General features: G+C 34.2%; 2 protein-coding genes across 2 annotated transcripts in view; one reads left to right on the top strand and one right to left on the bottom strand.

Annotated features, from left to right (window-relative positions):
* Positions 1-288: 288 nt before the first annotated feature.
* Positions 289-1,266, bottom strand: LOC131930509 (V-type proton ATPase subunit G-like). The gene has a single exon (XM_059287035.1). The coding sequence runs from the start codon at positions 1,216-1,218 to the stop codon at positions 868-870; it is 351 nt and encodes a 116-aa protein (XP_059143018.1). The 5' UTR covers positions 1,219-1,266; the 3' UTR covers positions 289-867.
* Positions 1,267-7,080: 5,814 nt separating this feature from the next.
* LOC131930508 (zinc finger protein 883-like) overlaps positions 7,081-18,604 on the top strand; it is a 13,417-nt gene continuing 1,893 nt past the window's right edge. The window contains exons 1-2 of the mRNA XM_059287034.1: positions 7,081-7,165; positions 18,353-18,604. The exon at positions 18,353-18,604 is cut by the window's right edge and continues 1,893 nt beyond it. Of these exons, the coding sequence (XP_059143017.1) occupies positions 18,372-18,604 (233 nt within the window). The 5' untranslated portion in view covers positions 7,081-7,165; positions 18,353-18,371. The remainder of the gene's footprint in view (positions 7,166-18,352) is intronic.

The raw sequence follows: 18,604 nt of genomic DNA, 5'->3' as shown, positions 1-18,604 counted from the left end.
AACAAGACAATGAATGTGCCAGTAGGGAAGATCTTAGAATTTTTTAAGATCTATTCTGTAACTCAACATCAACCAGTTATCATGAGTTATCTAGCCTGAACCTGGCCAGTACCAGAAAATCTAGTCTGCTAAACTGCTGGTACTGGTCTTGCCAGAGTCCATATCTAGATTCTAGTAATAGTTGAACAGGCCGAATTAAAAAGAGCTAAGATTAAAAATCTAATTAGCTTATAAAACATCTTTTTTTTTTTTTTTTTTTATGTGACTAAAAACAAAGGATTTTAATCAAGTTTCCAGATACAATGCATTCAATGCCACCAAACCTAGTCATATAAATAAACATCTTAATGAATAAGTGAACTCCGAATAACAATGAGATACAAGTGTATATAGATGAAAAAACCCATGTGTGCAAGTCAGTATAACTAGAGGTACAAACAGATGCTCACAATATTTAGCTTCAACTAAATTACTAACAATGCCTTGGTCTCCACCTCTTCAGTTATGGCAGGAGTAATTTTATTTTTTACCTAACAATTCACTAAAACTAAAATGATATACCAATCAATTATTCGGCTATCACAGAGACTTATCTACACATTATCACATACTATTAACAATCAAATTCAGGCTAATAAATATCTTACCTGCAAATAGATATACCTAACTTTCTAAAAAAAAACATGCCTAGAAGGAAACAAATTATGTAATGTTGAAAAATAAATGCAGAAGAGTAGATGTTTAAACAAATTGTATCTGCAGGATAAATAAATTAAAAGCATGAGCTGTCTGTGTCAATAATTAAATAAACATTAAGAATTCTACCCTTTACATAAAATATACAGATAAAGGTACAGAGGACTAAATTTACAGCTTAACATTCTCATGAAGTTGCACTTCTATCCTAAAGAGACTTTGTTGAATAGCGTCCATAGCTTTAGCACGGTTTTGTTTCAGCATGACATCCAACTCTTTAAACTTTTTAGTTGTTTCTACCTGAATCTGTGCCTCACTGTTACTTTTTTTGCCAAGGATCTCTTGTTCATACTGTTTGTAGTGATTCTCCTTCTCGTTTTTAAAGGCTAGGATTTCTGAATCTGCTTCCTTTTTTGCAGTTTTGATTCTCTGAGCTTTTCGTTTTCTTGCTTCGACTACTCTTTCTGATGCTTTTTTCTCTGCGATTAGAAGTTGCTGAATCCCTTCTGTTTTCTGGGCCATTTTGACTTTGTAATTAAGATAAAATTCTGAAAGAGTATCACTTAGGGTTTTTATAAAACATTTTTTTTTTTTTAATAAAACATCTAAACGAACACTTTAAAAGAACGCTCAACATCTCTTTAATACTGGCTGTTTTATTTAGGCTCCTATACATTTTCCATATTTATAAATTACGTTTTTACTAAAGCTAATACTTTCCTATTAAAATTAAAGGCAATTATTTTATATTTTCTTGAATACTCACCAGAATTGGTAAAGGTTATTTCATAAAACATAATTAGATGTTATTTGCATCTATAATTAATTACCATGAAGTTTTCTTTGTTCTTACCAGTTATAGATAAAGTGATAAGTTGCTCCCCATAGTTATTTTATAAATAGTAGAAGGGACGTAACTCAGTAAATAGTAATCATAAAATAGTTGAATAGAAATATTTATATTGAATATTAATAATGTTGATATAGAGTCCTTTCATATGACGTCACGTCCGTTCGTGATACCTACGCCCGCCGCCACAGTGGTGTACACAAGACGTAAACACAATCAGCTGTTCGCCAGCGCTGGACGTGTTCACCAGCGCTGGACGCGTTCACTGTATGTAAAGAACCGCACCCGCGGAAAAGGAAAAATACGTTTAAAAACTTGAACTCTTAGGAATTGAAGATCCTTATACTGTTATTGACAGTTTCGTATAAATAAATATGTGGACAAAATTTCTAAATAAAAATACTGTTAGTAATACTGTTTGCGTTTAGAGTTAAAGTAGCCGAATCTGATCAAATGCAGTTCTCGATACTTTGTTTCATGTAAGGACAGTAAAATAATAAACTTCATTTTAATTATAAAAGATAACTATTAATAAAACAAATATGCTCGACCTTCACAAATACTAATAGTAAAAGACAAAGTCAAAAGTAATATTATAGGCTAATAAGAATAACAAGATCTAATAGTAGGCTTATACCTGGCTCCGCTGGGTAGACATAGAATCTAGAATCTACTTCTTTACTTAAATTTAATTACTTTAGATCTACATTCGATTCAAAATACACCCATAATAAATCAAAAGTAGTCATAATAGGCCTAATAAAGCATTTAATTGTCTCTAAGATCTAAAATCTCGCTCTATTATCTAATCATTTTTAGCAAACGAAATTTTCTGAAATTGAAATAGATTATATGACTAGATTTAGATCTAGAATCTGCTACTTAAATTAAATTGTAAAAACTTTATACAAGCATGTAGTTGATATTATTGTAGTAGAAGGCTTTAATAAATTACTAAGGCCTACCTACTTTGTTGTCTTTTTACAGCAATATGTATCTGATACTGGACTGAGTTTAATTAAATTCAAATTCATATCTAGTAATTGGTCTACTAAGTTTTTGTAGCCTAGTAGTACAATCTAGATCATACCAGCCAACAACAAATAACCACATTATTATTATTAGGTTAATGATTAGGCTAATTTTTTTTTTTAAATCCACTGTTTATAAAAGAAACAAATCAAGCTAGAAACATTATAAGTGAGATGGTTTAGAATAATAACAATGGACCCAGTCTACAATTGATACAATTGCAGGTCTACATAGGGCCTACAGTCTAGTAGTTTACAGTAGGCACCTAGTGTGTAGCTAGTATACTAGTGTGTAGCTGTCCAGAGTTAAGATTCTTAATGCCTTAATGCTTTCCCCTGATAAGCCGTGTGTGCTATAAATGACATAACATGACACCGAGGTGAGAAGTGTTGAGGGGAGAGCAGTGGGACTTTCCCCTTTGTTCTCCCTGCTGGGCCCTGAGGGTCAAAATTATATAAGAAATACTATCTCTGTGGGGCTGGGTATCACGGAGGTGAGACATTTTCAGGGGAGGGCAGGGCAGACTCCTCTTTGGTTTTATTGTGGGCTAGATACAGGTGGGGGCAGCCATCATGACGGTTGAACGTCAGTATTAATGTGTCTGATTACTTCCCTGCTGGATTATAAGGGTCTTAAATTGTATAACATGCTACCCAGATTGGTTATTACCCATGGATTATATTAGCCGTTGTAGTGTGGGTTTTGTAGGAGTTAAGTGGTCTCACGTTTGCTACAGTAGATAACCTCTAATATATTACTGCATTTGATCAGCTTCGTCTACTTAAACTCTAAACGCAAACGGTATTACTAACAGTATTTTTATTTAGAAATTTCAGCCACATATTTATATTATCCACGAAACTGTCAATAACTGTATAAGGATCTTCAATTCCTAAGAGTTCAAGTTTTTAAACGTATTTTTCCTTTTCCGCGGGCGCGATTCTTTACATACGGTGAACACGTCCAGCGTTGGTGAACACGTCCAGCGCTGGCGAACAGCTGATTGTGTTTACGTCTGATGTACACCACTGTGGCGGCGGGCGTAGGTATCACGTGATTTAGGTCACGTGTTTGCAAGGACTCTATACACACACGCGCGCACACACACACAAACGCACACAAACACACGTTTCGCGTCTCCCCTAACGTCCGTGCTTCCCAAGGTTGGCGCACGTTCCAAAAGGGGGGAGATGGGGTGAAGGAGGGGTCCGTAATTTTGTGAAGGTGTGTGAAGAAGGGATGGGGGTTCAGATAGTGTGGCGTCACACTTTTGCTTTAAAAAAAAGTAATGTTACAAAAAAAAAGAATTTTAGCGGTTATTTCGCGTTTTAGAAAAATGTTTTAATAAATTGTAATAGACATTGATTAAAATAAAACACTCTAGTGCCGATTTATTTTATGAGGCTATCAAGGTGTGCTAATATAGAGACACAGACATGTTAATTTACTAGAGCAAAAGTTCAACGTATTACTCAGACAGTAGCTAGGGCATTGTCTCAGCCGGTTTATCAGACGACACACAGCTAGATACGGTAGTCACGTGATCGACACAAGTGTGTAGTTCGGGGTTACAATTTCGTGAAGCGGGTTATCGATTCTTTATGTCACAATGTTTAGTCAGCGTTGACCGGAGTCATAAGTTTTAAACTGCTGACACTGTCACACACACTCGACTCCGCTAATTGCGATTCGGGGCAGATATCGGGTGCCCCACTTTGATTCGGGGCAGATATCGGGTGCCCCACTTTGATTCAGGGCAGATATCGGGTGCCCCACTTTGATTCGGGGCAGATATCGGGTGCCCCACTTTGATTCAGGGCAGATATCGGGTGCCCCACTTTGATTCAGGGCAGATATCGGGTGCCCCACTTTGATTCAGGGCAGATATCGGGTGCCCCACCTTGATTCGGGGCAGGTATCGGGTGCTCCACCTTGATTCAGGGCAGATAAGTTGCAGGTAGCAATGTCGGTCTTAGTGCGGGCTTATTTAAAATCAAGCCATTAAGGCGATATGGCGGTTGCATCAAAACCAAAGTAATTACATAATTGACAATTAATTAAATGCTCACAGCATCGTGAGGATAATAATGGAATAAAATGAAAACTGCTGACGCCATTTAGGTTTATTTTTAGCCTAGTTTCCGATGTCGTCAGGTCAAATACGTCAAAATGTCATGTGATGCGTGTAGTGAGTGACCAAGTAAAGAGTAGAGCGAAGGGGGGGGGGGGGGGAGAGCAATACACGAATCATGACTAATTATCTAGGATAAAACGTTAATAGTAAGTTAGTATTTATTTATGCACTAAAAAGAAGATAATAGGAAGGATTTTCTTTTATTAACATTTTGTGTTAACTTAATTTTCATTCATTTTACTTTCTCGTGTACAGAGTATAGAGGAAGTATTGTAATCGTGCACAAAAATCACATGAAACGTTGGCAGTTTTCATAGTTTTACACCTCAGAACTTCATCATATACGGAGCATATGCGATTTATTTTAATCGGGCAAAAATAATAAATGCAGATTGATAAAATTTTCAGCGTTCTGTGCGTAATCGAGTCGGAAAAAACTGGGCTTTGCAATTCTGTTCGTATGTCTGTGTGTGTGTATGTCTGTGTATGTCTGTGAACACTTGAGTACCGTTACAGCTAGGTTGATGAAGTTTCATATACAAGTATTATATAAAAATTTTATATCTCTGTAAACTTTCAAACGATTTCCATAACCGGAAATAGAACTTATTCTACTTTCAATTTTTCAAAAGCCTATAACTTGAGCACTGTTTCAGATATATAAATGAAATTTCACATGTAAGTAAAAGATTTAATTTTCTGCCTTCCCCCCGTAGTGTTATATAAGAATGTTCAAGGAAATTTAGGGGAGATCACTCCCGGTTTATTTTATACATAGTAGGCCTACATAGAAAGCCTGAGCCGTTTACGTTGTAAGAGACCGTGTTCCCGTAAAGGTGAGCGATTGAACGACAAGCTTGACAATAGTGATCCAAACTGACCGCTAGACCTGTGTTATGTCCTCTCTTGATAAGGCATGTACATACATATTTAAGTTTTACAACTAATTACTGGGCTATCTTCATAAAACTAATGAGTGAATAACAAAGATAAATAAACCGGGAGTGATCTCCCCTAAACTTTCTCGAATATTCTTATATAAAATAACAGGGGATGGGAACTCAAGCTATAGACATGATTTTTAATCCATTTTAAATACTTAAAGTTTTAAAAATACAATAAAATCTCGTAGACAAATTTATTGCACACCAAGTGAACGCCAAATCAAAAAGTGCATAATAGTGCGCAATATTATTAGTACTTTAAAAATTTACATTAGTTTTTTGAGAAATCGGAAGTAGCGTAAATTACTACTTCCGGTCAACGGAAATTACTCAAAATTTATTAGAAGGTAGAGAATTAGATCTTTTACTTACATGTGAAATTTCATTTATCTATCTGAAATAGTACTCAAGTTATAGGCTTTTGGAAAATTCAAAGTAGGAAAAGTACAGGTTCCGGTTATCGGAAATCGCTCAAAAGTTGATACGGATCTACGATTTTGATAAAATACTTATATATGAAATTTCATCAACCTAGCTGTAACGGTACTCAAGTTATCGTGTTTACACACGGATACACACACACACACACACACACAGACGCACAGACATACGGACAAGATTGCAAAATTATGTTTTTCCGTATCACGGGCAGGGGCAGATGGAATCAGTGTTTCTTCCAGACTTTTCTCTCCGGGGTGGGGGGGGGCACTTGAAAATTTCGGGGTTTTGGAAAATTTGCTTTGACATTTATGTGGAAATGGACATTGTATGTACATCTTAGTGGTTCTAAAGAAAAGAAAAACTTTTAAAAGTTATATGACTTTAATGAAGTGTGTTCTTTTCTTCTTCAAGGTGGAACTATATACCAGGAAAAAAACGAAACAAAACTTGTTCTTCCTGAAATCCATGAATATCAACATTAAAGATATAGATACAAGATGGGCATTTTTAGATTTTAGATATTTGAACGCTTTAATTTTTAAAACATCAAAATGTTATTTTTAAAGGCGAAATTCATCCCCGATGTCTTAGTCAATGGTCTAGCTAAAATAAACGTATGTTTAATAAAACAATCAGTAGCTGAAGTCGAAAAATGTGTTTTTCTTATCTTTCTATGGTTTTACTGTCCATTACCTGTCTGTTTCTGTCAAATGTAAATATTTTTTACCAACTTTACAATCGTTTGTGTTTTATTAGATAAGTTAGACCAACTTAAGAATTACCTATCCTTCAACCCGATGCATGTATTTTATTGTATATTGTATTGTTCGTGGCATAACTTTCAGCCTTTCGTTGTTTCAAAATCCTTTTTTTCTATCTAAAAGGTTTTTGTAAGGTTTTTTTCTACCAGCTCTAATAAAATTGTGTACGGTATTTAGACCATAGCTAAACTATGCGGAGACAATCTAAAATTCCGTAGGTTAGATTTACCCAAACAAAAATTGGCAGATGTTATAGACGTGGAAGATTAAAATATTTTAACTGGTATCTTTAAAGATTCCTTTCCAGGTAAATATACATTTACAGTATAAGTTAAGACGGTAATCTATCGCTTTAGCGTAATCAATTCGGCCGTCACTAGTAATGTAGGGATAAGGTAACTATCAATCAAATATGGCTTAGATGTGAATATATTTTTGCATATTTTACTAAAATACTAAAGATAATTGAATATTAAACCACATTTAAGGTTTAAATCAATAAAAATGTCATGAAATTAAGGTTTAACATCGATGTTCCAGATACTAAATTTGCTATTAAAAACAGCGGCCATCTTAAGAAAATATTATTTTGAGTCATTTCCCTTTAATTTCTATTTGTATGGAAATGTATTGATGTTTGCTATTAAATACGTTAGTCTTGTGTTTAAATACAAAGCATGCGTTTTTTTTTAAAATTCTGCCCTTTAAACAATTTAATTGACTGACAATAAACATCAGTTCTAGAATTATTTAATTATTATTATGAGATGCAATTTTGACACATTAAGATACTCCCTATTTTTATAGAGCTACCACTACATATCTAATGTTTATTTAAATATTAGTTTGAGTTAATTCTTATTGTTTATGTTATTGTTTGTTTGCTATTTTCATGTAATATTTTCATGCTTTTTTCCTTTAATTAGTGATTTAATCATAAATGACGTCCCGTTTTTTTACCTTTCTTCACCTTAACACCCCCCCCCCCCTCATTTTCGCCGTTACGAAATAGTCGTAATGTCGAAAATTACCTTTTTGCCCTGCCTGTTAAAAAGTCAAGCCATAATTCTAATGAAAACGATATATTCAGCATTTTTGTATTTGGCGAAATACATAACGTTTCACGTTTCTTGCCCCTCCCATTTCCCGCGTAAAACGTCGTCTCAAAACCAGTTACTCCACCCCTTAAGTGTGCGATGTCATTTATGGTAGATGTCAAGTCCTATATACATTTTGAATAACCTTTGTTGTCAAAATGTTGATACCAAATACCCAAAATGAGTTATATGGTGTTATCCATAAACGATGTCACATATGCTATGCTAATGTGCCGTCAACTTACGCAGGGTGGTCCGGGGGGGGGGGGAGATGCGTCTATTTTGGAATCTTCTTTAAAGCTGTGCTCAATGAAATTGAGGAACATAAAGCGTTCGTTTTCATGCATACATTTGTTCATAACGAATGATCATAACTATTGCATGCCTATTGTCCTAAGCGGTGTTTAACAACCTGAGCACATCATCCCCGCCAAAAAGGGCCTGCCACTAAATGCCTACCGACGAAAATAAGCCGCACTATATTGACTCCAAATGAAATAACTTCTGACAATAAGGCTCAAACCAAGTAGCTCCTGGCAACAATATTCGACAAGAGTCCAAGACACCATTAAGTGCCGCACCAGGTGACACTCGACCTCGCTACGCCACTGAACTAATGTAAAGCCACAGCTCAGTATTGGCTTAAATTTAACATAAAATAGTGTTAGCAGTGGACAGCCTCTAAGACTGTGCATTAGGAGTACGGCCGTCGGCAAAACGCCAGAGTCCGACGATATCGGAACATCAATTTTGTCTTTTATGAAGTGCGGAGCACCTTTAGCTTAAGACCTGAGCTTGGCCCCTGTTGACACCACCACTAGCGCCGCTTATGTCCACATATTAATCACACGTTTTGCGTGGAGCTTAATGGACAGACGTTTATAGGTGGGACCGGGAGCCTAAATGCATTTACCGAAGCCGCTGTGTCACGGGCATTTTAGAGCCGAACATCTCAGGGCAGCATGTTGCAGAAATTAAAAGCACGTGAATTTGTATAGTAGAGGGAGAACATCATGCCACTGTAATAAATTAAACACCAATATAATTCACCGAACTAAAGTCATTTAGATCTATTCGTCAGGCTAAATGTCGCTAGTCTCATCGTCATAGTCATTTAGTGCCTGTTTTGATTTTTTTTTAATTACGCGGTATCTTTTTCTTAAACATTAGCCTAATGACAAATGACGTCACACGCGCTGCGAACTTTGTGACGTTGTGCTTATTGGGGGATGAAACGGCGTGGTATAGAAAAATGACGTATTTCTTTTTTTTTTAATTGATAGATTCTAATTTTCCTACGAACTATAGGTTCATCTAGTTTTTTTTTTCTAGAGGGAGATATCACTATATTGTGATGGGGGGGGGGGGGGGATTTATATATAATCTCAATATATTCTGATTTGCTACTATTCATACGGCAACCATTATACTCGTGAGGAGGACGGGAATCACTCTTATGTTCCGCAGACACTAATTAACAATGTCAACAACTTCGTTTATGAAATAACATGAACTTTATTAACACACACTTATAGATCATTTGTACAATATCAAAAAATACGTCCGTCTTCTACTATATCTAACCCCCAACTAACTTCACTGTTGCGTCTTACGTCATCGGTACATTGTCGCACCATGCTCACGTCACACTCACGCCACACAAATTTTATTGAACACGCGCACAATACTCTCGCACCAAATCGTCTACTGTCAAGTTCGTACCGTCCTATGGTAACCTCTACTCGTCTAGTCTAATTCTATATATCTACGCTATGACATATATAGTGGGTGGTTTTTTGTTGTTGTAATAATGTGTGGTGGGGAGGGGTAAACATTGACTACTGAAGAAATAAAAAAACTGATGATAGCAGAAGGAAAAAAAAAAACCAAAAAAAAAAAACAAACCATGTGGTATTCAAATGTAACTAATTAAAATTTGAACCTATTTTAAAAAACACAATAATCTTAATTCAGAAAAGGTGTAGGCCTAAGACTAATGTCTACAGACAAAAAAACAACTAGGCTTAATTAAATGGATCGCCCATAAATGACGTCATACTTTTCCCGACGATTTCCCTCTCACCCAATAGTTACTAAAAGCAAGATGATGATTTAATATCATATCGCAGTTCTACTATACCCGAACCCTTAATCACAATTTCTAACGAACACGAATATATTCTTCATCATTTTTGAAAAAATATTTTACACCGTCCCATATTTTGAGTCCAACGTCATTTATGAAGAATATGGACGACCTAATAATTGACAAGTTAATCAGTACAAAAGGGTTTAATAAATGTTGGACCTCCCAAAAGTCTTTGAGATCTTGGATGTACATACATACATACATAGCCTTAATTTCAATTGAAATTAAAGATAAGAAGACGGCCCTCTGTCCCACTTTTATTAAACAAGACAGCTATGTATATTCAACAACAAAATCAACACAATATACATACGAATAGACATGTGTATCAAGGGAAACTACTCTAAATTTTATTTGGAAAGATGGCCGCTGTTTTTATCTGCTAATATTTATCTCAAACACCTTGTTTAAAGTTAGTTTCATGATATTTTAAATTGTTTTGGTCAGTGATTGTTATATTAAATCAATTATCTGTTATGTTTTGTAACATTTGACTTAAATTATACTTATTTAAACAAATATATTCATCAGTTACCTCTCCCGCACATTTCTACTGCAGCCGAATTGATTACGCTAAAACGATAGATTACCGTTAAGACACTAAAAAAGAACGTAGTCACAATTCTTTATATAAATATAGCCGGTAAAATCTTAGTTAAGTTTAGCGTCGTAAATTCGGCCAAAACTAGTAATGTGGGAGAGAGTGAATTAATGAATACTATATTTATTATTTTAGTTAGGCTTGTAAATACTAGATCTAGTAAATAGAAATAATAATACTAATACTAGATCTAAACTACTGTAACTAAACTAATGGACACCAACGAGTTGACGAGATTCCTTCCATAGACCATAATCTTGCTGACATGGAATAAAAACATGCTTTTTAGATTTAGACCGTAAAAAAAATTAAAACTTAAGCCTAACATTAATTTAGAAATTTTATATTTTTAGAATAAATGCTTTAAAGAATAAAAGTTGCAAATCCAGAGAACTTGAAAATAATTTGTTGAGTTTAAGGTTAAGGCTACATTTCTATTTATTTTCATCAAGCCTAAGTTATAACCGGATGTTTCACTTTCGTAAGACAAATATTGATTGGCTGTACAGCAACTTAGTGATCGATAACTATTTGTTTACAAAACTTTGCAGATCAAGTTTTTAAATAACAATGCAAATTTAAAACCCCATGACCTAGTTTTCTATTTTTAGCTTACAATGTGTACAATAAAATTTATGGCGGCCTATCCAATAGCAGGATACCATTGTTTATGTCGCCATTACATGTGAAAACCAAATTGTTTTTGCTTTGTTTTAAATTTTTATTTAGTTACCGAAAATATTAAAAACATCAAATACATCCAATCTTTAGTAAAGTCCGAAAAAAACCAGACAGGCAGGATTTTATAACCATATTAATTGTAACTACGCTGTGCATGATTTTTAAATTAATTTATGGACCTCTCAAATACCTTTGAGACTTTTCTCGCTGGTGTTCATTAAATTAAGCCTGGCTAATCCGTTAGGCGTTAGTAATCGGTAATCTATCGTTTTGGGTACATAAAATTAAAATCGCCTGCGGCTATTAATGTACAAAAACGTTTCCTTGAGTCATTGTCAAGGCTTTAATATTATTAAATATTACGCCTATTCATTAAATTGTAGGCCTACCTTATTATTATTTTATTTATAAACAATACCCATGAAAACTAGAGATCTAGGGTAAAGGAGGGCGTTAAGAGCCACACTTTTTAGCACCTGTACATTTTTAAAGATTTCTACTAATAACTAATCTAAGAATTTTTTAGTATTGAAAATATGGCAAAATTATTCTAACATATCTGACACAATATAAAAATAATAACAAAGTCTATTAAAATTACTTTAAATTGGTTTAATTGAACATTTATTGTCATACCCCCAAATCAGTAATTGGGGTATTAGGAGTCGGGCAATGGGGCAATAAGTATTATCTCCTAGTTTAGACTAACTCCACAATAAAAATAATTAATTTCTAACCCCAAAATAGTTAATGCTGTGTACACACACTTTAACTGATACTAGCTATCACTAGGCCCCAATGGGCCCAGTCTACAATTGATACAATTGCAGGTGTACATAGGGCCTACAGTCTAGTAGTTTACAGTTGGCACATTAGTATGCCTAGTGTGTAGCTAGTATACTAGTGTGTAGCTGCCCAGAGTTAACATTCTTGTATGTAAAAAGGGGTGGTACTAACTAATCTGCCTTAATGCTTTCCCCTGATAAGCCATGTGTGCTATACATTATATAACATGACATGAAGGTGAGAAATTGTGAGGGGAGAGCAGTGGTACTGATTCCTTTTTGGTCTCCACCCTGCTAGACCATGAAGGTCATATATTACATAACATGCCACCCCAGATTGTCTGAGATCTGTAACTGTAATCCATGTTACCTACAAAGAGATGAAGTTTTATGGTGGGCCAGAAACTGGTGGGGGCTGGGTATCATGGGGGTAAGAAATTGTAGGAGGGGAGCAGTGGTATTAATGCTGGACCTTGAGGGTCATAAATTACATAACATACCACCCCAGATTGGCTGAGACCTAAGAACACTTATTCCTGTTACCTACAAAGAGATTAGAAGTTTTATGGTTGGTTAGAAATAGGTGGGGGCTGAGTCGGCTGTATTGCCCCTTAGGGGTAATAAGTAAGTGTACCATTTTAAAAATTACGTGGCTAACATCAGATGGCTGAATTTTTACTTTTTAGCAGGTTAGAATTGTATTTCTATCATTTAGACACAAGTCTGTTTAACAATTAATACATTTTTTGTTAACTATTCCTAAACCAGTGTCATATTCAGTGGTCTAATCAATGAGAAACTTGCACATAGGGTATCAAGAGCCACATAACAGTATCTGTTATAACTTTTCTGAACAGGCAAGCTAGTGGACAATATTAATGTATTCATGTAGATTTAGTTGTTATCTAACAAATAAAACCATTATGGTAATGATCAGTCAAGTTTTACTCTGATAATGATAAAAACTTTATAGCATGGTAAAATGGGACAAATATCGGCCATTTTGTTTTGGCACCAATAATCACTGTGCAAAAAAAATTCACCAAAATAAAACTATTCTAGCCATAGCTATAAAAATAGTGTTAAAATGTACAACAACCAATGCTCTAATACAGGAACAAAGAATGGGCTTGAAAAACTCATTTGGTTTATTACAAAGTGAAGTTTCCCAAGTTATGTCTATTTGGAAAAAAAGTTCACAAAATGGTTTTATGGAGATGAGAAACTTTAGGGAAAGAGCAGTGGGATTAAATCCTGTCTCATCCTCTCCCTATTGGACCAAGTGGCTCATAAATTACATAAAATGAATCCTCTGCTTCTCTGTTATCAAAGAACAGCAGTGGTTGTTACCTCAGAAGTAGATTAGCAGTGTTATTGGGGGTTTTGTGGGGGTGGAGAGTTGTTTGGGGCTTAATACCACACGGCTCTTAAAGCCTTCTTTACCCTATCTCTAACTACTAACAACATTTGATGGTTTTAGCTAATTTGTAAATTTGGGGCTTCTTCTTCTTCGTTCTTAATTATTAGTGTTGAAGGGGATCGAGAATTATCTGCCAGTGCGTTTGAAGTCGAGACTTTGTTCAAATGTATCAACCATGAGCTTTTTGCCGACTCGACCACACCTCTAACACGATTAAGGGTTACGTGTCAACTGGTTATGCGCCATTGAGGCCATTGACTCTGATTTCAGCCTGCTTTTCTTTTTGGATTTGCTTCCATACCCTTTGTCCAACCAAGAACAAACTACAAGGCAGCAGTTGTTTAATTTTGAAGTTGTCTCTCCTAGAAGAGTGGCTGTCCCCAGCTAACGAGCCTCATCTGCCTGGGGGTTCGAACTCGAGACTTTTCGGTTAGCAACCATGTCCTTTACCAACTCGACAAAGTACAGTATGATCGTGTTCTAAATCTAGTCCAAGTACTTTGTTAGCCCAAGTTCTAATTAATAATTCTAAGTACTAATTAGTAATGTAAGCCTAGACCCAACACTAAAATCATTTAATTTTTCAGACCTCTTAAATTTTAATAATATGAACATTATTTAGCCTAATAAAAGTATATCAACAAAGAACAGTGAGAATAATATTATATTAGATTAATTAAAATCTATGAAATCAATAAGAATTAACAAAAATTAATTAAGCTATAACACATTTGAAAACAACAAATAATTAGGCATAAATAAGCCCACCAAGGCCAACTCGCAATAATTTCAGGGATTAACACAAATTAAAAAACAAAATAATAGATTGTTGTGGTTTAGGGTCTTTTAGAGTCATAGTATAACCAAAAGGCCAGGTAAAAGATCCATAATGAGACTTAATTAGCCTAATTACGCTAGCAAAATAGGTAAAAAAAAGTGTCAAGTAAAAAGAAAACTTACTTAAGCAGTGACAGAGGATACTACTATACAGCTTCCGTATCAATAGCAATGACGTCACTCACAAAAAAAAAATATTGTTTTCGTGACGTATCAATAGCAATATCTTCACTCACAAAAAAAATATTGTTTACGTGACATGTGGGTAATTTTTTTTCTCAAAATGAGTACAGAATATTTACAATTTTAATTCAGAAACAGATCAATCTAATAATACCCTACCTAACAGTGCAAGTTTGGAACCTTACAGATCGATATTTTAAGTTTTTAAGCAACTTAAAACTTTACCCATGTTTATGTTTGACCTTCATTGTTGGAAGCTAAACAAATTTTTTTTCTGGCAAAAATAGCTTTGTCATCTTCAGGTAGCATAAAATACGCTAAAAATCTGCCATTTTTCATGTGATAATCGTTTTTTTAAAAACCTAATTCCAAGAAAGTCACTTTACTGTTAAGCAAAATTTTCAGAAACGTGTCTGGTTTTGGGTCTGCAAACAAAATATGTAGGCCTGCTATAATTTTTTTTTCACGATCTATCTGGGTCTATTTATATAGTTGTTTTTTAACTGTTGTAAAAAGTCCTTGAAATTTTTAACCTTGAAATGCAGTGCTTGTGAAAATTGCTGCTGTCACTGCACTCATCCTATTTTCTCCTCCCACCGCTTGTAAAAAAAATCAGCTATTTGTATTGGAGGGAGATGGGGCGCTAGATCTTTGACATTAGTATTAGCATAGTTACTTCTGAAATCTGCTTCATAATAAAATATATGTGTCACCTTGTTATGTGCCATTGAAGCCATTGACTCTGATTTTTTCCTGCTTTTCTTTTTGGATTTGCTTCCATAGCTTTTGTCCACCCAAGAACAAACTACAAGGCAGTAGTTGTTTGATTTTGGAGTTGTTACTCCTAGAAGAGTGGCTGCCCTCTGCTAACGAGCCTCATCTGCCCGAGTGTTCAAACTCGAGACATATCGGTTTAGCAACCATGAGCTTTACCGACTCGACCACACCAACCCCAATTCTGAAGTGATTTCTTAGTAAAAAATAAAGTTTCTGTAATCCTGCGATGTGTACTTACGAATTTCCACAATATTTTTTTTTACGTCAGCGCGCATATCAAGGTGGGGGACATTGGTGGTGAAATGGTGCAACATAAGGTTTTATATTTTGATGTGGAAATTAGCCATATACCTGGGTATATTGTAAAAGCAGGCATACGACAGTGTACATTTGTGTTGTAGGCCTACCACTTGTTATAGTTCAGGCCTACTAAAAAAAAATTCTTAGATATTTCAACACATTTCTATGTTACCAACAGTAGAAAAAGTGACCACTGCCACTATAAACAGTTGTTTGTATTGTGGTTTACATGCATGGGGTAGGTCTAGAGATTGTACTAACATTTTAAACTATTGGATATATATATATATATATATATATATATATATATATATATATATTGGATATATTTTTTAATAGACTGATAAACCTAATAGTTCTTCAATCTTCAATTAATTTTTCTACTTCCCGGGCTAATATTTTAAAAGTTCTATCATTTTTAATGGTACCAACTTTTAAATATACCTTCCTTCTCCAAAGCAAATTTTAAAATGTTTTTCTGGCATATTTTGCCCTGTCACCTATAGCTTGTTTGTATAACATGAAAAACCCACATATTTGCTCTTGGTAAACGTTTTAAAAACTAATTGTAAGAAGGTCACTGGAGCTAGGATGAAAAATCTTTGAAAGTCATGCATCTGGTGTGGACATCATATTGATTTTAGCAACGATCCACACCTCCAAGGTAGCGAGTAATACTAATATTTTTTGTGTCAAATATAATAGTAATAGATAATTGAATAATAAACCAAAATCAATGTCCAAATATATCAATATAAGCCAGAAATTAACTTTAAACAGCCTAGTTTGCGAGCAAGATTTGCTATATAAACAGCGGCCAACTGTAAATTAGGGCAGTTTCCCTTGAATCTCTAGCTTAAATGTTACCAAAAAACTTTAACAAGATGGCTGCTTTAGTAAATGAGCTTGGTTGCATCAAGTGAAAACATCGTTAATCTTTATTTATTACTGAAAAGTTTTACTACTGATGTTTTAAAACAAGCACATCAAAAGTTTGTAGCACTTTTGTAGCTTTCAAAATGTGAATCCTTCTAAAAATGCCAACTAATTACAAAAATTTGATACGTCACCCTTTTTTTACTTTCTCGTATACAGGGTATAGAGAAGGTATTCTGATAGTGCACATAAATCACATGAAATTTTGACGGTTTTCACCGTTTTTCACCTCAGTCCTTCATCTGGAGTATAGAAGACTTATTTTAATCGGGCAAAAATTATAAACCCACATTTATCAAATTTTTGACGTTTTATGCATTATCGAGTCTGAAAAACTGGGCTTTGCAATTCTTTCAGTGTATGTGTGTCTGTGAACACGATAACTTGAGTACAGTTACAGCTAGGTTGATAAAATTTCATATATAAGTATTATATCAAATTTCTAGTTCTGTATCAACTTTTCAGCGATTTCTGATTAACCGGAAGTGAAACTTATTCTACTTTAAATTTTTCAAAAGCCTATAACTTGAGTTCTGTTTTAGATAGCCAAATGAAATTTCATATGTAAGTAAAAGATCTAATTTTCCACCTTCTTTCAAATTTAGAGTATTTTCCGTTGACCAGAAGTAGTAATGGACGCTATTTCTAATTTCTCAAAAATGCTTGTGAATATATAAAGTACTAATAATATTCCGCACTATTATACACATTTTGTTTCGCATTTCTTTGGTGTGCAATTCTTTTTTTCTACAAGATTCTATTCTATTTTTAAAAGTTTAAGTACTTAAACATGGATTTAAAAATCATGTCTATATATAGTATATCCTGAGTTGCCAATCCCCCGTAGTGTTATATAAGAATATTCGAGAAAGCTTAGGGGAGATCACTACTGGCTTTTTAACATTACTAGCCTCTGCAGATTTTATGTACATAAAATCATAGATTACCTTAGTCTGTTAATTAAGAATAGTAAGGTGTACTTTTGACCTAATTTCTTTATTTATCTCGCAAGTGAAACTTTAGTGAAAGTAGCTTTGTATATTCTTGTTTTAAAATGAACTTACAATCAAATAAACTTCTAAACTATGATTCTAATGTTATGCCGTGTATGATTAAACAACGGTTTGGGAATAATTCTCATGTGACATAATGTCCTTAGGTGTGGTCACTATGAAGTCATATATACCCCCCCCTCCCCTCCCCATTAATGCCATTTTATTATAATCTTGTGAAAAACAAGGCGCGTTTAGATGTGGGCTGCGCCCAAAGCCAATCATTTGGCCAGATTTATTATTTGTCATGTCGCCTGATATCTTAAAAGCATAAAGCGTTGCGCTTTCCTCATTGATGATTGTTTTGTTGTTTTTTTCATTTTTTAAAGTGAAAATATGAATTGTTATGATTGCAGTTTTTGTAACATGGTATACTTACCTTCTGTCAATTTAAAAAGCATGGCATGTTAATTTTGTACAAATATTGTATAAAACAAAAAAAATTTTAAGTTTGATTTTATTTTCTACCATAATCCGCCACTCTTAGGCATATACAATACATTAATTATTTTATTTTTAAAATTGTTTATTGATTGTGTTAACTTTAAGCTATCTAAATTCATTTCTAAGATATTTTAATATGCATCTGAGAAGTTTTATTGAAAAAACTTTGTTTTGACTATAGTTACTAGATCTATATAATCACCACTTTAACATTTAAATATCTAATCCTCAGTTCATTTATAAGAAGCAACATGGGAGAGGCAACTGCTGATTTAGATTCACAGTCTGATGAGTTTAAAGAATTTTCAAATTCTGAAGATGTGAAGCCACTTCTATCTACAGTATTTTCATCTTCTTCTGACATAAAAACAGAATTATCATTTTTAACTTTCCGTGATATCAAAAATTCACAGGATGATAAAACCGTTGTTACGCCAGATTTTTCATCTTCTACAGACACAAAGTCAGAATGTACAACATTTTC

This window comes from Physella acuta, unplaced genomic scaffold (assembly GCF_028476545.2).
Source record: "Physella acuta isolate Inbredline_101_S28 unplaced genomic scaffold, ASM2847654v3 ptg001787l, whole genome shotgun sequence".
Classification (NCBI taxonomy): Eukaryota; Metazoa; Mollusca; class Gastropoda; family Physidae; genus Physella; species Physella acuta.
Note: the sequence above shows the minus strand (reverse complement) of the source record. Positions and strands in the feature narration are given on the sequence as shown.